Consider the following 23,208-nt stretch of genomic DNA (forward strand, 5'->3'; position numbering starts at 1 on the left):
TGTTTTTGACAACCATCTTACATTTAGTTTTAGTCTTAGTCTTTTGGACTAAAATGCTTATTAGTTTTAGTCATATTTTAGTCACTTTTATATGTGATAGTTTTAGTCCAGTTTTAGTCGATGAAAACTCAAAAGGGTTTTAGTCTAGTTTTAGTCGATGAAAAGTCAAAAAGGTTTTAGTCTAGTTTTAGTCCAAAAAAAAAAGAATAAAAAGTATAATATAAGTATATAAGTATAGTCTTTTAACAAATTAATTTAGGTCAATAAGTATTGGAGATTGCTGTTGGGCAGTGTCACACATAAGTTGTGAAAATAGCAGCAGATCTATAAGTTCAACCCATTGTAAGCTTGCAGATCTGCTATTTTCACAAATAATAACAATAAAGCAATGGTTTTAGACATATAAGGTTTCCACCCAACAGCAAATTTCTGATCCAAGGATTGTGTATTACACACAGATAAAGTGGTAACAGTGGAATCAAAGTTCATTACTCCAAAAAAGCCAAAAAACAAAAACATTCTACTTCAGCAATTGTGGCTTTATTTCTCAGAATTAGTTAAAGTACAATGAACATAAACATGCCCAAAATATGAGTGATGGATGAGGAACACATATGCTCAACTTGGCCCTGTCTGCCAGTGCAATTACAACAGATATCATACAACCCCACTCTCTTTCATTTGTGCAAACCATGTAATAAAATAATCAATTAATTAGCTTACTATGACATTTATCGATTATGTTAACAGCAGTTGTAACTTACCTTCAAAAAAATATCCTTGTGGCGAGCCTTAAGGTGCCGCTTAAGGTTGGTTGTATTTTTTCCGCATATTTTGTGGCCACATTTGTCACCGTCTTCCTTCACAATACACTCTGTTTTATTATCTGCTGGGTTATATTTCAAATACACCCATATGTCGTCTCTACGTTTGCGACCACCCTGTGTTGAAACTGCCGCCGCCATCACGGTCCATTGCCTGATGAGTAACAACAGTCTGACGTGTTGAGCACGCTGTGCGCTGCACGCCAGTTGGTGGGCGTGGTTTTAATTGACACACACAATAAACAGAAATGTCACGCATTTTAAACGTCTGACAGATTACCCTCTAACATTTTCGTCCGTTCTCGTCTCGTCAACGAAAACTCACACACGTCTCGTCATGTTTTCGTCATCAGAGAGACATGTTTATCTCGTCACCGTCTCGTTATCGTCATGAAAAAAAGTGGCGTCAACGAAATGATTTCGTCATCGTCATCGTTGACGAAAACAACACTGCACATCATATATAATGTGTGTCTTGCTACCAGACTGGAGACAGGAGCGGCGAGCTGACGGCTCGTATGAACGTGTCCGACCTGCAGACCGTGTTGGGTCTGAGCTACAGCACTAATAATTCCACCTTGTCGGAGAACAAAGTCATGGACTACAAAACACTAGGTGAGATATTTCAACTCTAAAAAAAGAGCAGCCATCATAATAATAACGTGTGTGTTGTACAGGGGCGAGGCCCAGGATGAGCAGGAGACACAGCATGGAGAACCTGGAGCTGATGAAGCTCACGCCAGACAAGATCAACGTACGTTTGATTATCTTTAACCCGTTTTCTTTGTAGTTATCAATGACGTGTGTGTGTGTGTGTGTGTGTGTGTGTGTGTGTGTACTGAAGGCTCAGAAGTGGAACAGTGACATCCTGAGCAAACAAAGCAGCAAGCCCAGCTTCACCAAGAGCTCGTCCAAGTTGTTCTTCGTCAGTCGTCTGCGTGGAAAGAAGTTGAAGACGGGCGTCTCCAGCAAAGTCCTGCAGGACAGCAGCAACACTTTGGACAGCAGCCAGACGTCCACGCAGGGAGCACACAAGGTTGCACACCTGGCAACGCCCACACTCACTCCCGCCTCCATCTGACAAACTGATTGTTTTCTCCGCAGCGGTCCAGTCCTGACATGCTGGGAGACGAAGGTTTCTTCGACCTTCTCAGCCGTTTCCAGAGCAACCGCATGGATGACCAGCGCTGCTCCATCCGGGAGAAAGGCAGCAGGTTATCTCTTCATGGAGGACCAGTGTCTCCACCCAGGGCCATCAGGAAATGTGAGTCTTGTACACACACTTGTTGACACCTAGAGTGCAGTTTGTCATCCGGGTTCATGCAGGACTCACAACGCACCCAGTGCTCCTCCCACCAGTTATTGACAATCTTGGATAATACAAATAAACGAAGACAGTCAAAATTATCCTCAAAGTCAAAGTTTATGGTACCCTTTTCTCACGCAGGACACATTTCATGAATATGCGTTCCTTCTGAGGGCAGCACAGTGGAACAGGGGTTAGTGCATGTGCCTCACAATACGAAGGTCCTGAGTTCAATCCGGGCTCAGGATCTTTCTGTGTGGAGTTTGCATGTTCTCCCCGTGACTGTGTGGGTTCCCTCCGGGTACTCCAGCTTCCTCTTACCTCCAAAGACATGCACCTGGAGACAGGTTGATTGGCAACACTAAATCGGCCCTAGTGTGTGAATGTGAGTGTGAATATTGTCTGTCTATCTGTGTTGGCCCTGTGATGAGGTGGCGACTTGTCCAGGGTGTACCCCGCCTTCCGCCCATGTGCTGCTGAGATAGGCTCCAGCAACCCCCGCAAACCCCGAACGGGACAAGCGGTAGAAAATGGATGGATGGATGGGTGTTCCTTCTGCCAGTTATTAATGAAAATCATCAGGCCGCATAGTGGAAATATACAGAAAGACTTGAAATAATCCACAGTCAAATCACACTGTGCTGTTTCTCATACACACGCTGGAGTCATATGATGAATGCCCCAGTTTTTGATGATAAACACCGCATTGCAGAATACAAATAAATAAAAAGCAGTCATAATAATCCACTAAGTCACGCACAATTTAACTGAAGGGGAACTGCACTTTCTTTGGATTCTTGCTTGATTCACAATTCTTATGTGAGACAAGAACACACTTTTTTATGCATTCTAACTCCTAAATAAAAGCTAGCAAAAGTCAGCTAACAACGGAGCTAATTGGATTAACACAATGTAAGTATATATGTAATGTAGCAACATCATAATAACATGTTTTATTTACATTTTTTGATCATTTTAAGCATATGGTGGTGTATTATTGTCACAGATGCATCACGTTTGTTTTTCCCTTCAACAACAAGAGCACTAGTAATCAATGCAGACTTTGTGAGAGCCAACAACCACTACTTTGGGACAAATGATGATCCAGAACCTTATATTTTCGAGCCAGAGTATACATATACACATACATATAAAGTCTGAGCTGCAAGTTTTAGAAGCTGAGTGATAAGAAGATCCAGCAAGCAGCACGACTTGAAGTGCTAAACAAGAGATGAAGACTTCACACACAGAAGCACATACACCCGGTCTCCCTTTTCCTTCTTTGGAGTAAGCAATGTTTTCTGTGGAGCTTTTCATGAAACAGCCACCTGCTGATGAATGGTTTCTAACAACCAACATGATATTCTCAATTTTTTACACTGCAGGCCAAAGTGGCACAAATCTGATTATTTTCCAGCTGGCTGTGTACACTGCAAGTAACATGTGATGTTTATCAGACTCCAGTGTAAACACGCACAGGCCTCAATGTGGCACCAATGTGGCCTCGATGACACTTGCATGCGCACTTCGATAAAGTGAAAACAAAGGAAGTCACTACTACTACAAAATAAAATAAGTCGTAACACCTTAGAAATGAGTGTTTTTTGAGGTGAAAGTAAAGTAATATAAAATATAAATGTATGTATATAGTGTAATATATTTGGGAGTGTTGTAATCTTTTTATGGCTGATAAGCAGAGGAGACACATACATCTAGATTTATTTTAAACTCACATGTAAGCAAATTCCGGTCCTTAAACAATTGCTATTTCTTTAGAATCACAATATATATTCATGTATTACATATAGTATATTATTTGTACAATATTGACAATCGATGCACCGAAATTTTGGTCGTCTTAAATAAAGCTGACGAAAAAGTCACATTCAGGTCACATTGCGTTTAGACTGCAGTCACATGTGAAAAGATCAGATTCCAAAGGGATTTAGGACAACCTCCTGGTGTCCACACATGAAATAAATGGGCAATAATAGTGTTGTATAATGATGTCACATGTCAACAAGAGCAGCATTGAACTCCTCTCACCTTGTGTGACGTGCAGCTGTGTCTGAGTCCACCAACGTGTCAGGGGCCCAAAGTCGGCGGTTAGAGGATTCCTCAGCTGCAGGCGGGAGCCTCCCAGGCCTCAGACTCAACCAGAACAGCAACCAGGCGGTGCTCAGCCACCTGATGGCCAACGCTGACAACACGGAGCCTGATGAAGACTTCTTCGACATGCTGGTCAAGTGTCAGGTGGGACAAGTCAAAGTTTGTTTAATTCTTTCCCTAACAGGATGTCTCACTCTGACACTGTTAGGGTTCCCGTTTGGACGACCAGCGCTGCGCACCTCCGCCTCCTCCAGCGCGAGGACCCACAGTGCCGGACGAGGACTTCTTCAGCCTCATCATGCGCTCGCAGGCCAAACGGATGGACGAGCAGCGAGTTACGTTGCCAGCGCCTGCAGAGCGAAGCACTTAGACGTGACATCATCATGTTTGTTTGTTTGTGGAACCAACGACTTTGCACTCTCAGCTATCAGGGACCTTGTTGTACTCCATGAGTGTCATTTCACTTTTTATGTCTCTTGTGAGTCTAACTCTTGTCCCTTTTCACCTCGCTCTTCATGGATTTTATACTTTGGTATAAAAAAATACGTCCAACATATTGTGTAAAGAATGATATTAACAATTTATACAGTAACTATTTTGTACTGAATAAATACCTCACTGCTACTAACTGGCTTTTTGGACCCATTTGGACAGAAAACAAAAAGGCAGCCTGGTTAAAAGACACTTTATTTAACATCGGTTAGCTTAAGTTAAATAAAACCAAAGTATCAGGTCGATACATCAGCCACCAGCATTTCAAAATCTGTACAATTACAACTAAAAATAAATAAATAGGACAATTTATGTATTAGTTTGGTGTAATTTGTTAAAACATGTTTTTTAAAAAATGAAACTAAGTTGAAAAAAAGTGCATTAAATGTCAAGAAATTAAATACTGGCTGTAAAATAAATATGTGAACAATTCCATTGCCTGTGCATACAAATTTAACTACTGCCCCCTACTGGTTTTACTTTAGAACAGCAGCAAAAAAACTGCATTCCCTTTAAACACAATCTGTGATTGCAATGGCTTAGAAGAGAAAACAACACTGATTATTCACTTTTGAAACATTTGAAAGAGCAACGCGTCGTCAAAGCAACAGCGGAGTTAGAAAGGCTGTTGTGGATTTAGAGAGGGACTTAACACCAGTCCCAAACCAAAGCAGCCGGCGGAAGCGGAACATCAAGATGGAATGTGGCATTAAAACAATTTGAAGAAAGGCACCGTGATGACGAAAAAAAGCTCGGTCCTGTTTGTTCAACGCACATGCAACTTGTTGTGACGTGTGTGAGTCTCAAAATGTATGTGTGTGTGTGTGTGTGTGAGCATCAAAATGTATGTGTGTGTGTGTGTCTAATAATGTGTGTGTGTGTGTGTGTGTGAGTCTCAAAATGTATGCGTGTGTGTGAGTCTAATAATGTGTGTGACCCAGTGATGAGCACTCCAGTGTTTTGTGCCTGTTGCCGTGACAACAGTTGCAGTGTGCAACATGTGCTTTTCATGTTTTGGGTGAGATCCAGAAGCAGCTGTGTGTTCAAACGGGTGTGTGCATGTACTTATGGGTTGCGTGTGTGTACTTATGGGTTGTGAGTCCACAGTGTGACGGTGCGGTCGGCGGAGGATGACAGGAAGGAGAGGTCGTCGGTGTGCCATCGACACTGGATCACCTTGTCACCGTGCTCGCCCACCACAGTCAGAGGCAGCTGCTTGGTCAGGTCACCTTGGACAACACATGATCAACATTATTTAGACATTTCTGTCAGCAGGGGGCGGCACTTATACACATTTGTCAGCAGGGGGCAGCACTTATACACATTTGTCAGCAGGGGGCAGCACTTATACACATTTCTGTCAGCAGGGGGCAGCACTTAAACACAAAAGTCTGCTGCAGGCCGAACTTGACCGTTGTGTTTCGTTTGGACATCAAAGAACTGATAAATCTTCTAAAAGGAGAAAGTTGATGTACAGACCAGCGATTCTCAAACTGTCTAAAGATTTTGTGACGATAAAAAATATCGATGTAATCATAGTAGTATCGACTAGTATGCTATTGTACTTGGTATCATTACAGTGCATGTCAGGTGTAGAGCCACTCATGGCATTTGTTTATTTTTATTTGTTTATTTATTCTGCTTCAAATTTGATATCTGATCTAATCTGATCATATCGACCAATGTTAGGACCTAAAACAAGCAAATGATTCTTAACCTTCGGGGGCACTACTGAGGGCCACAAATGAAAGGTTCAGATGAGGACTTTTGCGGTCCGTAGAAATGAGAAGGTGACCATCATCCAGTAAGATTTACCTTGCAGGTTGGTGACCACCACCTTGGCGTCGTAGGACCCCGTGAGCAGGTAATGTGCACCGGGCGAGAACCTGACTGAGCGCACGTCGCTGCTGTGAGGCCGATACACCTGCACGATGCGCCCGCCTCTGATGTCGTACAGCATGCAGGCGCTGTCCTCCTGTCCTGTCGACAGGAGACGCCCGCTCGGGTCAACTGCCACCGAGGCGACGGGACTGCCTGTGGGGGACGGATGGGAGTTGTGATTTAAAACAATCAACCACGCTTAGGAGATTCAACACTCTACTGCCATCTAGTGGCTAAGGAAGATAGTGCACCCCCCAAATTTGTCACGTTTCATGTGTCAGGTAAACCAAAACAAACAAATCCCCTTCCTAGTGCACGTAGGAAAGAAGAGGAGTTATTGTACCGGAGCCGTGGAAGGCGGTGCCCACCACTCGCACACAGCTGGGCACTCTGATGTCCCAGAAGCGCACCGTCTTATCTTGGGAGCCCGACGCTATCATCCATCCTCCCCAGGTGTAGAGAGAAAGGATGTGACCTGCACACGTAAAGGTCACATGTCACACATATTTACATCAGAAGTGTGTGTAGTCACCTGTGTGTCCACTCAGGGCGTGCAGGCCTTGTCCTCGCTGACAGTCGGTGGTGTAGATGTTACAATCTCCTGCACCAGCACTGATCAAGATGGCGCCGCCGCTTTCTGGACCCTCCATGAAGGCCAAGTCCCGGATGGTGCCGTCGTGCATACTGAACTCCAAGTCTGGGCCTGTGGGGACACACCAGAAACACTTTGGTACGGTACTCAGCAGGTGCAGTACATGGCTACAACCAGCAGAGGGAAGTTGCATCCACACACACATTTGTGCAGCTTTTTTCTTATCAATACAACACTGGCATGGAAGCGGAAGTTTAGAACTTCAATAGATTGTCCCATTCTATGAAAATAATATTAATTTGTCGATTGTTAGTTGTCCACATAGTCAATCAAGTCACTTTATACAAATGTCAAATCGATACTGCATGGTTATGTTTTACTGTAAAGTACCATCACACCAGCATGAAACATCAATAGAAGCATTTATATCCATCCATCCATTTTCTACCGCTTGTCCCTTTTGGGGTCACGGGGGTTGATGGAACCTATCTCAGCTGCATTCGGGCGGAAGGCGGGGTACACCCTGGACAAGTCGCCACCTCATCGCAGGGCCAACACAGATAGACAGACAACATTCACACTCACATTCACACACTAGGGCCAATTTAGTGTTGCCAATCAACCTATCCCCAGGTGCATGTCTTTGGAGGTGGGAGGAAGCCGGAGTACCCGGAGGGAACCCACGCAATCACAGGCAGAACATGCAAACTCCACACAGAAAGATCCCGAGCCCGGGATTGAACTCAGGACTACTCAGGACCTTGTGTTTTATCACAATGAATATTGTCATATATTACAGTAGCTACTGCCTTGTTTTATCATGTCACATGTCAATGTTTACTTTTGTATGCACAATAAATCAACACAAAATCCATAATTTGGAGCAATGTTCACGGACTCTAGTATTTGGCTTGCGAGCTACCGTCGTAGCTGATATCCGACAGATATCAATATCGGATCATAACTGCATTATGTGTTGTGTTTTTGGAGACACAGATATCATCATGTGCTGTAGAGGGTTATTGCTATCATTCAATACTATCTTTACAGCATTGTGTGTGTTACTGTGGGTTTAAAAGTTAAGTCAAACTTTTAAAAAGGTGCTAACCTGTGGCGTTGCACGTCTCCGCACTAAAAGGAAGAACTTTGACATATTTGTCGTTGGATCCTGTCGCCAGCAGCTGCCCACAGTGGCTCCAGGCCACGCAGTAGATGGACCCTTTGTGGTGTTTGTTCCTTTTAAAGCGGACCACCGGCTGCTTCACTGGACTTGAACCACTGACAAAACAGAGGAGCAGAGGAATAAAAAAGGAGAGAAATAATTATCAAGTCTGGCCCATCAGTCTGGTGCCCTTACCTTGGGTTCAGGGTTTCTGGATAAGCGCACACTCGAAGCGTTTTGGAGTTTGAGCCAACGGCGTAGAGCGCCCCTGAGGGGTGGAAGGCGACCGCACGGATGGCCTGAGTGTCCTCTAGAGTGTGTACTGGCACAAATAAGCTTTTTTCCTTGTCATCCTGTCAGAGGACAAAAGTAGGACTGGGAATCTCTTGGTATGTTGTACGATAATATATATTTTTTAAATGTGACAGTTCATAAATGTTGCAGCATAATTTAGTACTGAGCACAACAGCAATAAAACAATAAAACTGTTATGTGCAAAATACCTTAACAGGATTTATTCTAAAGGGGAACTGCACTTCATTGGAATTTCGCCTACCGTTCACAATAATTATGAAAGACATGACGGATGGATTTTTTTTCATGACTTCTAAAAATGAAATAAACGTAAACAAAAGTCCGCTTACAGCAGAGCCAATGGGAGGTCCACTTTTCTGCCCATAAAATTATATAAATAACCAATCAAAAAGCGCCAACAATACTGTATCTACATTTTTCGTGACTTGAATATTAATCAAGTATTAGTGATATTGTTATTATAAACACTAATGCAGACAAACTATTTGGAGCGGCGCCGTGATCACTTTCGTGTGTGCCTATGTTTACACCATCGACTTATCAGCTGCTTCTTCACTTCCTTGCTCTCTGTAAGTTTATTCTAGATCATAAATCATGTATCTCACCTGGACAGAAGACATCTGAGTAGGTACTCCGACAAGTTTGACAGCCATATATGAGCTGTAGCTGGTAAGAATGACACGAAAAGCGCTTTTTCACCCCCCGCTTCTTTGCTAGGATTAGGAGACATTCTCCATCTAAATGAGAATATATGAACATCCTAGCAGTCGGCATCCTAATAACAGCAGGCCTAGTACAGTAAGTGATGTTTTATTATGTTTGTTGGGTCTCATAAGGTCTGCAATGAGCAGAGATATCAGTGATGAAGAAAAAAAGAAAAGCAATTGTCGTGATGCGTTTTTGAAATGCGCCGTGTATGCTTCAAAATGATCAAAATATGTAAATATTAAATGTTATAAATGTACCCATTACTACATTGCATATATACTTACATCATGTATATAAAACCCTAATAGAGGTGTTTGGATGTTTTTTAAGGGGTTCTATAGGCAGAATTGAATAGTCTCCATTGTAAGCGGACTTTTGATAGCATTTATTTAATATTTAGAATGCATTTTAAAAAATACATCTGTCGTCATGTCTTTCATAGTGATTCGGAACAAGAGGCAAAATCCCCCAATAAGTGCAGTTCCCCTTTAAGGTGGGACACTATTTTAAAACTCATTTAGAAAACACAACACCTCATGTCTCCCAAATCAATCATTTGCATGAGGATGAAGATAAAAGTCAATTAAAACAATACCGTTACATTTATAATGATTAGTTAAAAGTAATGTAAGCTACTTTTCTGAGACCCTTATTTTGTTTAGTGCAGTCAGCCTGAATGTACTGTGTAGCGCTTTTATTGTGAAGGCCGGAATGTGTGGTCTGTAGACAAAGTTGGGTGTCAATAAAGTGCCTCCCAAGTTCCTTCATGCCGAGCTGTCACAACATCACTGGTCATCTTTATAAAACCTTGGCTTGTATTAATGTGACATTTCATTGATGTTATGTTTATGTTGTTTGGCCTTTTTAAGACACTGCTTCTCAATTATTTTTTGTTACGCCCCCCCCAAAAGAACAAGAAAATATTTCACGCCCCCCACTCTCCAACCGCGACTGTAAATATTATAATTTCTTTACCCCACTATTTGAGAAGGACTGGTTTAAAAGAATGCATCTCTTGCTTACAGCAAATATGAGAGCTAACTCAGGATTGACCCACACAGTTTTCTTACCACAATGTTTAAAAGAAAAACATAATGGCTATGGAATAAAACTACTTCTATTCTTCAGTACATTGTGGACTATTAGTCTCAACACACCTCTTTACTGCGAGACATTGATCCTGGGGAGTCACCGTGTGAACCAGCCTTGTGATTCTGCCCACTGTCGAAGACATAAAACAGAAAGTGTTTCAATTGAGTTTGGCTTCGAACCCTGTGCCCAGAACCAAGGCATGACACCGACCTCAGTGAGATGACGGGGGATTCACTCGGGGCTGGGACTATACGGCCTCCCACTGCTTGCTGTTGTGGTGTGCTGCTGAGCACGTTGCTCCTTTGGCTCCTGTCGTGCTCCGGGGTGGAGGATGGAGGGTTGTTGTTGCACTCTGAAGAAGGCGGGTTGCCGTTACACTGCTCGGCCAAAGACTTGACCTCGTCTCCTAAACTCTCCCTGCCCAAGTTTAGTTCCTCCAGCTTCTGGATGGACCTGGGGACACATATCACACGATACTGATACTCTTTCTAATAATGACGCCATATGGCTGATGAGGATCGTGTGCTGTTATTAGGGTGGGTAAATACACTTAAGGAGCCAAGGATAAAAGGTTAATTAAAGGCCTACTGAAACCCACTACTACCGACCACGCAGTCTGATAGTTTATATATCAATGATGAAATCTTAACATTGCAACACATGCCAATACGGCTGGGTTAACTTATAAAGTGCAATTTTAAATTTCCCGCTAAACTTCCGGTTGAAAACACCTTTGGATGATGACGTATGCGCGTGACGTAGCCAGTGAAACAGAAGTATCGGTACCCCATTGAATCCAATACAAAACAGCTCTGTTTTCATCTCATAATTCCACAGTATTCTGGACATCTGTGTTGGTGAATCTTTTGCAATTTGTTTAATGAACAATGAAGACTGCAAAGAAGAAAGTTGTAGGTGGGATCTATGTATTAGCGGCGGACTACAGCAACACAACCAGGAAGACTTTGACTCGGATAGCAGACGCGCTAGCCGACGCTAGCCACCGACCGCACGGATGATCGTGGTGAAGTCCTTCGTCCTTCCGTCGATCGCTGGAACGCAGGTGAGCACGGGTGTTGATGAGCAGATGAGGGCTGGCTGGCGTAGGTGGAGCGCTAATGTTTTTATCATAGCTCTGTGAGGTCCCGTTATACTAAGTTAGCTTCAATGGCGTCGTTAGCAACAGCATTTTTAAGCTTCGCCAAGCTGGAAAGCATTAACCGTGTGTTTACATGTTCATGGTTTAATAGTATTGTTGATCTTCTGTCTATCCTTCCAGTCAGGGATTTATTTATTTTGTTTCTATATGCAGTTAAGCACGATGCTATCACGTTAGCTCCGTAGCTAGTGTTTCGTCGATATATTGTCGTGGAGATAAAAGTCACTGTGAATGTCCATTCCGCGTTCTCGACTCTCATTTTCAAGAGCATATAGTATCCGAGGTGGTTTAAAATACAAATTCGTGATCCACAATAGAAAAAGGAGAGAGTGTGGAATCCAATGAGCCAGCTTGTACCTAAGTTACGGTCAGAGCGAAAAAAGATATGAGGAGGCGATCAACTGACTACGTCACACTACTTCCGGTAGGGGCAAGGCTTTTTTTTTATCAGAGACCAAAAGTTGCGAACTTTATCGTCGTCGTTCTATACTAAATCCTTTCAGCAAAAATATGGCAATATTGCGAAATGATCAAGTATGACACATAGAATGGATCTGCTATCCCCGTTTAAATAAAAACATTACATTTCAGTAGGCCTTTAAGCATGCACTCACACTGGATTAGCTCTATTGTACCATACTTACGCACCATTACCTCCACAGTTCTCCCACAGGCCCGCATCCACTGTGCTTAACTATGTTTCCTTATGCCACATGTGTCAAACTCAAGGCCCAGGGGCCACATGTGGCCCGCCACTTCATTTTCCTTGGCTCTCAAAAGTCTAGAAATAATATGTATCAATAAAGTACTGTAACTTTTCTTACTAAATGTATTTTTTCTTTCTATTTTGGGAGAAAAAAAATATATGTACTCCATGTAACCGCAAATTATGTTAACTTAAATATTGTCTAATTATGCAAAAATATATTATCAAACATTCAAACCATTTTTAAATAGAAATAAATACTAATAGTAATGATTTCAAAGCAAGTTATCCATCAAATTGTGTAATGTAAAAGTAGCAATAGATTTCATGGTAACATTGTGAAATTTACTGTGATTTTTACAGCATTTTTCTCTAAATGAAAAAAAAACAGTAATTGTTTTACTGTAATTGTAACTGTGGTGCTGTTTTGGCATTTACAATAATACACCAAAATTGGTGCCAATTTTTTTTATTTACAGTAAAAAAAACAAATCTTACAGAAAAATTCTGGAAACTGAGCTGCCTTTTTTTAAACCATAAAAACAGCAGTACTGTTTTTCCATTTACAGTAATATACACTAAATTTTGAGGTGAAATTATTGCAACTTACCATATTTTTTTTACATTTAAGTTTTTAGAAAATGTACTTATAAAACGCATTAAAAAATTGTGTAATAATAGTATTCACTGTTAGAAGCTGCCCTCTGGGGCCAAACATAACTGCGATGTGACACCTCTGCCTTATGTCATTACTTCATTGTACAATTACAACAACTTGAAAGGACTGCAGTCTACCTTGTCTGTATGCACATGTATTATGTGAGCAAGCTTTAATGTTGTAAATTTGATGTTTTGTTTACAGTTTTTAATATAACCTTGCTGCTGCCCTCTTGGCCAGGTCTCCCTTGGAAAAGAGATCTCTGATCTCAATGGGATTTTACCTGGTTAAATAAAGGCTAAATAAAAATAAATTTAAAAAACTTTTCCTTTACTGAGGCTTATTCTAAGTTATTCTGTTTTTCCTATTGTGCAAGGCGGCGACAAAACGATGCTTTAGGTGTACTTGTGTATAAGCAGGCCTACTGCTGACTTTGTGGATTATTTGGTGTTTTTAGTACTAATATGTGGTGCTTGGCCTGAATTGAATGAAAAGTGCCTTAATATTGTAGTGCTTTGTCGACACATGAATACAAGTGAACTGAATGAGAAACAGCGCACCATGTGAATAATACATGTATTCTCTGGGGAAATGTTCAATATGTCAATGAGTGTAGCCGTCAGTCTGTTGGTTTGCACAGATGGTGGACTGTCCACCGGGGGAGGTGTGTGTTTTTGCGGGGGAAGCCACATGGGACAAAAACGTGTCCCTGCTCTCGTTCGACGGATGCTCATCAACTGTCAGTGTTCTTCTTACTTGTTGAGGAACTTCTCTGTGAGGCTGTGTTGCATGTCATCGGGCGGTGGCTCCTGCTGCACTCCTCCCTCCAGCAGCATCTGCTTATACATCTGCCTCTGCTGCTGCTTCTGCTCCAGGTGCTGCTGCACACGCAGGCGCTGACGATAATACTCCTCGTACTTCTCCGTGGAGTCCCACAGCTGCAGGTAGAAACATAACATTCATGCTTTATAAATGACACAGGAATAAATGGTCTTAATGCTTATAAGACTTAATGGAGCACAAAAGCGTGTTCACATGTGAGGAAGGCTGCTGCAACCCTTGTCGAACATGATTCAAAGGCTACATTGTGTAGGGATAATCCAAGCTCCGCCTCGGTTCTCTCAGGTAAGAAAAAAACATAAGCTACCTCTGACCTCACAAATGTGCTTTTTGATTAGGAGTGTCAAACGTACAGCCCTACATGTTTAATCCGGTCCCGCGAGATAAGTTTGTCAAGTATAAAAATTAGCTGCAATTTTTCATGAAAGAAACTGCTGTTCTGAATGTGTCCACTGGATGTCGCAATAGCAATTCTGTTAGGCAAGTGTGCCAAGCAAGATGTACACAGTAAAGACTGGCTGAGGCTCCTCCACCTCGACATAAATTAAACTTAAAAGCTGCTTGTTTAAGTTTTCTGCTTCAAAGATAACGTGCTTTGGCACCCTCATTAACTCAAAACGTCTCTGTCAAAAATGAGGAAAGTGGACGCCAAGTGTAATTCAACCCTCTTGAATAGTTTCTACCTCCGTTTGTATGCTTTATTGGGTTAGCACAGGATTAATATGTGGAATTGACAAATGAGGTACTTCATACCTGGAAGAGTTTTTACTATTTATTATCAATTTTGTATTTTGTTCACTCTCAGATAGGCTGTGACTTAAAAGTTTAATGGCTTTGTAGATACATTAAGATTAAGTCTAAATTCATTATGTCCATTGTTGGGTTTTTGAAACAGCACCAATTTTTCCTCAGAATTTTCAACTAACTTCAAGTGTTTTGTCAAGAGGATTATTTGTAATATTTACATTTTCAGAATGTGATTGTTTTATTTTTGATCAAAGTAAAACAAACTGAAGTTGTATTTATTTTTAAGTTATTATTCCATGATTTTACCAGTCAGGCCCACTTGAGAATAGATGTTCCTCAATTTGGCCCCTGAGCTAAAACGTGTTTCTGTTCTAGATGAATGGACACAGAAATTCCTCACACATGCACAACAAAACATTGTAGAAAGTGGACGCTTTAATAAATGAAACATACTATTAACCTATTTTTGTTTGTCTACAAATAAATCTGTTAATAGACTTCTGAGGACAGGCAAACTGTTCCTGTCTGTCTTCAGCTTGGGGAAAAAAAGGAGAGCATGTGGCCCTCTGCCAGCTTTGGAATGGGCTAGAACAAGAGGCTGGGTTTGGTGCAGGTGGTTGGGAGGGGGCCTGATGATCACACAATGTCCCATAGGGCTCCTCGGTTTGTCTCCAGGGTGACAGCAGGGGACAGGGGGAGCTAAGCATCAACTTTGCACTCTACTGCACCCTAAACCCAGAAAATGCACACTGACGCAGATCCTGGGTTAATATTGTGTTTACAGGAAACATAATGTCAGTAATATCTCTCAATATGCACTGCAACATGCTTTGCTGCATTTGCAATATTACAAAATTGTGTAATGAAGTAATGGCACACAAATGTCTGAATGCATGCAGATTGCAGACCAGTGTGAGTGCAGGGCAGCAGGCCAGGGGAGGGGTAAATTCCCTGTTTAGGGTGGTTGTTTTCCATATCAAATAGTATTACAATACTGTGACAATGGAGAGGAATGCGGGATAGCAAGTGGACACATTTTATTGAAGGGGAGCAAAGTGTACAAACCCCAAAACCAGTGAAGTTTGCACGTTGTGTAAACGGTAAATAAAAACAGAATACAATGATTTGCAAAACATTTTCAACCTAAATTCAATTGAATAGACTGCAAAAACAAGATACTTAATGTTCGAACTGGTAAACTTTGTTATTTTTGCAAATATTTGCTCAATTGGAATTTGATGCCTGCAACATGTTTCAAAATGATTGGGTATAAAAGCAGCTTCCATGAAATGCTCAGTCATTCACAAACAAGGACGGGGCGAGGGTCACCACTTTGTGAACAAATTCGTGAGCAAATTGTTTAACAGTTTAAGAACAACATTTCTCAACAAACTATTGCAAATAATTTTGGGATTTGACCATCTACGGTCTGTAATATCATCAAAAGGTTCAGAAAATCTGGAGAAATCCCTGCAAGGCCTAAGACCACACTGAATGCCGTGACCTTCGATCCCTCAGGCGATACTGCATCAAAAAGCGACATCAGTGTGTAAAGGATATCACCACATGGGCTTAGGAACACTTCAGAAAACCACTGTCAATAACTACAGTTGGTCACTACATCTGTAAGTGCAAGTTAAAACTCTACTATGCAAAACCAAAGCCATTTATCAACAACACCCAGAAACGCCGCCGGCTTCGCTTGGCCCGAGCTCATCTAAGATGGACTGATGCAAAGTGGAAAAATGTTCTGTGGTCTGACAAGTCTACATTTCAAATTGTTTTTGGAAACTGTGGACGTCGTGTCCTCCGGACCAAAGTGGAAAAGAACCATCCGGACTGTTATAGGTGGAAAGTTCAAAAGCTAGCATCTGTGATGATATGAGGGTGTATTAATTCCCAAGGCATGGGTAACTCACACATCTGTGAAGGCACCATTAATGCTGAAAGGTACATACGGGTTTTGGAGCAACATATGTTGCCATCCAAGCAACGTCTTTTTCATGGACGCCCCTGCTTATTTCAGCAAGACAATGCCAAGCCACATTCTGCACGTGTTACAACAGCGTGGCTTCGTAGTAAAAGACTGCGGGTACTAGACTGGCCTGCCTGTAGTCCAGACCTGTCTCCCATTGAAATTGTGTGGCGCAATAAGAAGCCTAAAATACCACATCGGAAAGCCTGCACTGTTGAACAACTTAAGTACATCAAGCAAGAATGGGAAAGAATTCCACCTGAAAAGCTTCAAAAATGTGTCTCCTCAGTTCCCAAACGTTTACAGAGTGTTGTTAAAAGGAAAGGCCATGTAACACAGTGGTAAAAATGCCCCTGTGCCAACTTTTTTGCACTGTGTTGCTGCCATTAAATTCTAAGTTAAGTTTCTCAGTTCGAACATTAAATGTCTTGTCTTTGCAGTCTAATCAATTGAATATAAGTTGAAGAGGATTTGCCAATGATTGTATTCTGTTTTTATTTACCATTTACACAACATGCCAACTTCACTGGTTTTGGGTTTTGTATAATAAGGCACAACAACAGGGTAAGCTAACATTTACATTAACATGTGTTTAGTTTTATCATTCTAATGTAAGTATCCTCCAAAGTTACTGGACTAATGAGAGACTAGTAGTGGTTTACAACAACCATATGGTATCGCTTCATCTTCGCTTGGGATTCTAGCTGATGAGGTACTAAAAATGGTATCTCGTAGTACTTGGTTTTGGCCATGAAAAGCAACAGTGGCACCTGAAAAGTGCCACATAGTACAGGAAGTCGACAACAACAAATGCACTGAACAATGCTGGTTCCTTAAAATAAATTTTAAAAAACTTACCTCAAAGGAAGGAAATACACTCGATTATTATGGGGGCTTAATCCAAAAATATTATGCATTTATGAGAAACAATTTTTAAAAAAAATACACGTAAAGAAAAGCCCCGCATGACATCCTCAATAAAATAGAGAGACAGCGAGCGTTTAAAGCTGTAGTCACCGTGGGAAGATGACTCACACTGTGATTAACCGCCGTCTATATTTAGGTTGTCACTGCAGGCAACACAGTGAGGACAAGACAACACTGCAGCTGTAGGTCCAACAATTGTACAGACCCGAATATCAGACAACTCTGAATATTTTCAACACTTGTTTTTGGACAAATATTTTTAAGACAACCGTAGCCATCTTTTCAAAATCAGTAAAAAACAACTGGTATCTTACCTAAAAATTAAATTATCATAAACTGCCCAACCTTTGAGCAATATTTTTTTAGCATGTCTCCAGGTCACGGGTGTGTGTGATTGATGAGAATAAAAGCTCTGAATCACTCAGAGAGAATTCAATGGACATCATTTGTTGGTTTTGTGGATAATCTACAAAACCCAAAACCAGTGAAGTTGGCACGTTGTGTTAACGTTGTGTGACGAGTCCACATTTCAAATTGGAAACTGTGGATGCTGTGTCCTTCGGACCAAAGAGGAAGAGAACCATCTGGACTGTTATAGGCGCAAAGTTCAAAAGCCAGCATCTGTGATGGTATGGGGGTGTATTAGTGCCCAAGGCATGGGTAACTTACAAATCTGTGAAGGCACCATTAATGCTGAAAGGTACATACAGGTTTTGGAGCAACATATGTTGCCATCCAAGCAACGTCTTTTTCATGGACGCCCCTGCTTATTTCAGCAATGCCAAGCCACATTCTGCACGTGTTACAACAGCGTGACTTCGTAGTAAAAGAGTGCGGGTACTAGACTGGCCTGCCTGTAGTCCAGACCTGTCTCCCATTGAAAATGTGTGGCGCATTATGAAGCGTCAAATACCACAACGGAGACCCCGGACTGTTGAACAACTTAAGCTGTACACCAAGCAAGAATGGAAAAGAATTCCACCTGAAAAGCTTAAAAAATGTGTCTCCTCAGTTCCCAAACGTTTAATGAGTGTTGTTAAAAGGAAAGGCCATGTAACACAGTGGTAAAAATGCCCCTGTGCCAACTGTTTTGCACTGTGTTGCTGCCATTAAATTCTAAGTTAATGATCATTTGCCAAAAAAATTTTGTTTCTCAGTTCGAACATTAAATATTTTGTCTTTGCAGCGTATTCCATTGAATATAAATTGAAAAGGATTTGCAAATCATTGTATTCTGTTTTTATATACCATTTACACAACGTGCCAACTTCACTGGTTTTGGGTTATGTACAAAGATCTATATTTATGTGTCTTTTTCAGACATATTTTTGAGGGGAATAATTATGGTCTTATATTTGGGTCAATGTGGCAAGCCAAAGTTTTGGTACCTCGTTCCTTTCAGCAGAGTCAGCTGAAGGTGCATCCTCCCCAGGAGCTGAGGCGGGACGCGAAATCTGAGCTTCACCAGAATTCAACATTTTGTCCACAGGCGTCTCCGTCCTGGACCTTCAAGCACAAAACCAATAAATAGTAAAAGAGATCTGACAGCTGAAAATGGGAAGAGGAGTGCTTTGAACCCACGTTTCAGGCGATTCCTCAAAGATGCTGTGGCAGTCTGAGCTCTCCATCATGAGGCTCCTGCTCAGGCTCTGTCCACCGGCCCCTGGGTAGTGGAAGTTGGCAAAAGAGTGAGACATAGGAGAGACACCTTTACCCGGTGCCACCTCCCCGCCGCTTGCTCGTTTATCCTGGCTGGACAGCCCGTAGGACAACCCGTCCAGCGCCGGGTTCAAAGAGCGTGACATGTAAGTGTCGGCCGACTGGGGCCGGCGCATCGGGGAGGATGCGTAGGGAGACAGTTTGCTGATGAGCGGCGTGAGCAGATCGGCGTAGCCAGTTTTTGCAGGTTTAACTATGCGGTCCACGTGGATGTTGAGCTGCTTCTGTTCAAATGCGCAGGAGAAGACGCTGTGGCCCAAGTTCTGCATCCACGACAGAAGGGACAAGTCTACGTCGTCGCAGCCGTTACCACACAGCATGTCAACACCCAGCAGAACCTCGCTCTCCGTGATCTCCTCCCCCGTTGCCTTGCTCTGCGCACAAAACAAGAAACCATCCAGCACCTTTCCTGACAGAACTTGGTTTGAAGCGACCCGACCTGGCAGAACTCCACACAGCACTCGTAGAGGACTCCCTTGAGAAGCAGCTGAAAGAGGCGATCCCCGCTTGCTTTGAATCCGGCCTCGCTCAGCTTCCGGTCGGCGGGGATAAACTCTGCCACCATGGTGCAGGCTTCCTCAAAACACTGCACCCTGGCCGTGCTCGGGTTCCAGTCCTGACACGACACGGAGAGAGAAGTCACAAGCGACTCACAGCGACCATGCAGTGCTAAGTGGCGTCAAGCGTGCAAGCGCTTGCCTTGAACTCTGCGTGGTTTGTGAGACGAGGCAAGGTGAGCAGCAGACACAGTTTGCTGTAGTCGTCCTTTGAGGGGCAGAACTCCTCCAAGGCGTGCAGACACTTGACCGCCTCCTGCATGGTGAACTCCAACTGGAAAACATGCAAAACACTTTAAAAAATACATCCACTTCATACAAGAAAAGGCACACAAAATAGTGTATGAAAGGGCTGATACCGCAAGATTTCGGTTTCAAAGTCTTCACAATAATGCCGTGACGTGTGATGGTATCAAACGAAAACTTGGTGAGTGGAGTTTTTTTCTGGCGCTTTAGCGTAAGGAACTCTTTTTTTTTTTGGTGGAGAATCTTTGAATAATGTTTCGTAGTAAAACAGGGATATTATGACTTATGTAAACATATTGCTATTGTTTTAATGTATGACTATTTCTGACAATACTGTCTGAACAATTTATTGATGTAAAAATGTATTAACAATTATTGTAAACCAGTGGTGCCCACACTTTTTCTGCAGGCGAGCTACTTTTCAGTTGACCAAGTCGAAGAGATCTACCTCATTCATATATATATAATTTATATTCATTTATTTATGAAAGTGACGTTTTTGTTAACAAGTTAAAGGAGTTTATTGATAATACAAGCATGTTTAACACATATAGATTCCTTTCTTTCATGAAGACAAGAATATAAATTGGTGTATTATCTGATTTTGATGACTTGCATTGATTGGAATCAGACAGTAGTGATGATAACTTCCACATGTTCAAATGGAGGAGAAAAAACTCCTCCTTTCTGTCCAATGCCACATGAAAGTGGTTGGTTTTTGCCATCTTATTTGTCCAGCTTCCATACTCCTTTTTATACACTTTACAAGAAATACATGGGCTGCAAACTCTGTAGCTTGCTAGCTTGTGCACGCCAGATTTCTGAGACTCTTATTTTGTTAGCGCAGGCAGGATGAAGCAGCGCTTTTATTGTGAAGACAGGAACTGTGCAGTTGGTCTTTAGAGTTTTGACAGCAGGTACAGTGTCTGTTGAAATAAAAAGTGTTTCTCGCCTTCCTGTCGGCTATTTTTTCTAAATAATGATTTTGCAGCAGCCAGCGTCATCTCACAAGACCCACGGGTGCCGTGAATGTCAATCAAGTGACGTCTTAGTGAAGATTGATGATCGCTAATTTTTAGGTCTATTTTTTTAATGCCTGGCTGGCGATCGACTGACACACCGTCCACCATCGACCGCTTGCTCACGATCGACGTAATGGGCACCCCTGCTGTAGATAGTTGAAAAATAGCTGAAAACCGGAATAAAGAAAATTATATAAAAAATGTGCATTCTGTATTGCTTTTTGTACACTATGGCATCATTTCTAAAGTGAGAAGCAATTCACTTGACATGATCTTATTTAAATATAGCAGAGAATTCACAAAGGTCATATTCTGCACTGTAATCAAATAAAATTAATTGCACATAAAATATTGTTTACATGTGTTCTGCATGTTGATTGGCTCGGCAGATAGGAAAAGGTTAGGGTCCCACACGTGTTGAGTGTTAAAAATGACGGAGGAAGACTGTTCCGTTTGTTTCTAAATTGTTTATTTTGGTGTCGACTACCGTATTTTCCGGACCATAGGGCGCACCGGATTATAAAGTGCACTGCCGATGAGCGGGTCTATTCAGGTCTAATTTCATACAAAAGGCGCACCAGATTATAAGGCACATTAAAGGGGTCATATTATTATAATTTTTTTCTAAATGTAAAACACTTCCTTGTGGACTACATAACATGTAATGGTAGTTCTTTGATCAAAATGTTGCATAGATGATGTTTGTTTACATGTTTATGTTTTACAGATCATCTTCATTGACTTACGTGCTGTGGCTCATCCTCAGCAGACATGGCGTTATTCACACACAGGGCTTCCAGAAACTTCTGCTTCAGCACGATATAACGGAACCTGGTAGGGAGAATTAGTCCATTTTTCACTGACTGACTAATAAATAAAAATTGTTCCCGTACCTCTTTTTGTCAAACTTCTCCATACATTCCAGAGGCTGAATGAATTGCAAAACTTCATCCCACTGGCCATCAAGCACCAGTTGTCTAAAACAAAACACACCAATTTGTTCTCTACTGGTGTGAAGCTGCAGAGTCACTAAGTGTGACAGGATAAAAAGGACCTACCTGAGGAAGAGCATGTCGTCCGAGTAAAGCCCGTTGATGACGCCACTCTCCTTCTCCAGCGCCAGCATGCTGATGTGCAACTTCCTGGAGTGGAGGAAGTCCAAGATCACCTTGATGATCTCCACCTCCTTCACGTTGATAGTTTCCTCCTCTGTCATGGTGGCGGCCGGCTACAAATAAATCCACACAATCATGACGAGAACTCCTGGAACTAATCACAAGTTAAAACCACACCAAACCAAAAATGGTGAGTTTGTATTAGCCTGGTCAGGCACATCGTAATGAGACAGGTATAAGGCAGTGGTTCTCAAACTTTTTTCACCCAGTACCACCTCAGAAAACACTTTGCTGTTTAAGTACCATCATCAAACTACAATAGCGTAGTAGGCCTAAGTATTTATTAAAACAAAGAGAGTATATTTAGTATTTTGGCCAATGTAACATTACACACAGTTTGTACAGTAACATTGTGTTTGAATATAGGAAAGTAAAACGCTTAAAAATTATTCAAATAAAATTAATTGCACATAAAATATTGTTTACATGTGTTCTGCATGTTGATTGGTGGCTAGGAAAAGGTTCGGTTCTCACGCGTGTTGAGTGTTAAAAATGACAGAGTAAGACGGTTCCGTTTGTGTCTAAATTGTTTATTTTGGTGTCGACTACCGTATTTTCCGGACCATAGGGCGCACTGGATTATAAGGCGCACTGTCGATGAGCGGGTCTATTAAGGTATATTTTCATACAGTAGGCGCACCGGATTATAGGGCGCATTAAAGGGGTCATATTATTTTTTTTTTTTTCTAAATGTAAAACCCTTCCTTGTGGTCTACATCAGTGTTTTTCAACCACAGTGTGCCGCGAGATACAGTCTGGTGTGCAGTGGGAGATTATATAATTTCACCTATTTGGATTAAAAATCTTTTTTGCAAACCAGAAATTATAATCCGCCAATAATGTGCCGTTGTTGAGTGTCTGTGCGGTCTAGAGCTCGGCAGAGTACCCGTGTATACTCTTCCATATCAGTAGGTAGCAGCAGGTAGCTAATTGCTTTGTAGATGCGACAGCGGGAGGCAGGGTGCAGGTAAACAGTTATCTAATGCTTAAACCAAA

At 41.9% G+C, this 23,208-nt stretch overlaps 2 protein-coding genes across 5 annotated transcripts in view; one reads left to right on the top strand and one right to left on the bottom strand.

Moving 5' to 3' along the window:
• The window catches only part of gpsm2 (G protein signaling modulator 2), a 26,413-nt gene extending 21,455 nt beyond the window's left edge, over positions 1 to 4,958 (top strand). Inside the window, exons 11-16 of one of the 2 annotated variants that reach the window (XM_062022760.1) lie at positions 1,310 to 1,439; positions 1,502 to 1,578; positions 1,669 to 1,860; positions 1,929 to 2,088; positions 4,193 to 4,383; positions 4,448 to 4,958. In XM_062022760.1, coding sequence (XP_061878744.1) covers positions 1,310 to 1,439; positions 1,502 to 1,578; positions 1,669 to 1,860; positions 1,929 to 2,088; positions 4,193 to 4,383; positions 4,448 to 4,609 — 912 coding nt within the window. In that variant the 3' untranslated portion in view covers positions 4,610 to 4,958. The remainder of the gene's footprint in view (positions 1 to 1,309; positions 1,440 to 1,501; positions 1,579 to 1,668; positions 1,861 to 1,928; positions 2,089 to 4,192; positions 4,384 to 4,447) is intronic. The other variant, XM_062022762.1, reaches the window with a different exon arrangement.
• wdr47a (WD repeat domain 47a) overlaps positions 4,910 to 23,208 on the bottom strand; it is a 23,094-nt gene continuing 4,795 nt past the window's right edge. For all 3 annotated transcript variants that reach the window (XM_062022757.1, XM_062022758.1, XM_062022759.1), the window contains exons 2-17: positions 22,096 to 22,265; positions 21,931 to 22,014; positions 21,784 to 21,868; positions 19,912 to 20,043; positions 19,652 to 19,828; positions 19,075 to 19,586; positions 18,882 to 18,999; positions 13,761 to 13,942; positions 10,692 to 10,934; positions 10,547 to 10,610; positions 8,562 to 8,719; positions 8,313 to 8,482; positions 7,145 to 7,315; positions 6,956 to 7,087; positions 6,547 to 6,765; positions 4,910 to 5,960 (exon numbers count right to left, since the gene is read on the bottom strand). In XM_062022757.1, the coding sequence (XP_061878741.1) occupies positions 5,818 to 5,960; positions 6,547 to 6,765; positions 6,956 to 7,087; positions 7,145 to 7,315; positions 8,313 to 8,482; positions 8,562 to 8,719; positions 10,547 to 10,610; positions 10,692 to 10,934; positions 13,761 to 13,942; positions 18,882 to 18,999; positions 19,075 to 19,586; positions 19,652 to 19,828; positions 19,912 to 20,043; positions 21,784 to 21,868; positions 21,931 to 22,014; positions 22,096 to 22,265 (2,760 nt within the window). In that variant the 3' untranslated portion in view covers positions 4,910 to 5,817. The remainder of the gene's footprint in view (positions 5,961 to 6,546; positions 6,766 to 6,955; positions 7,088 to 7,144; positions 7,316 to 8,312; positions 8,483 to 8,561; positions 8,720 to 10,546; positions 10,611 to 10,691; positions 10,935 to 13,760; positions 13,943 to 18,881; positions 19,000 to 19,074; positions 19,587 to 19,651; positions 19,829 to 19,911; positions 20,044 to 21,783; positions 21,869 to 21,930; positions 22,015 to 22,095; positions 22,266 to 23,208) is intronic.

Source organism: Entelurus aequoreus, linkage group LG16, assembly GCF_033978785.1.
Source record: "Entelurus aequoreus isolate RoL-2023_Sb linkage group LG16, RoL_Eaeq_v1.1, whole genome shotgun sequence".
Lineage (NCBI taxonomy): Eukaryota > Metazoa > Chordata > Actinopteri > Syngnathiformes > Syngnathidae > Entelurus > Entelurus aequoreus.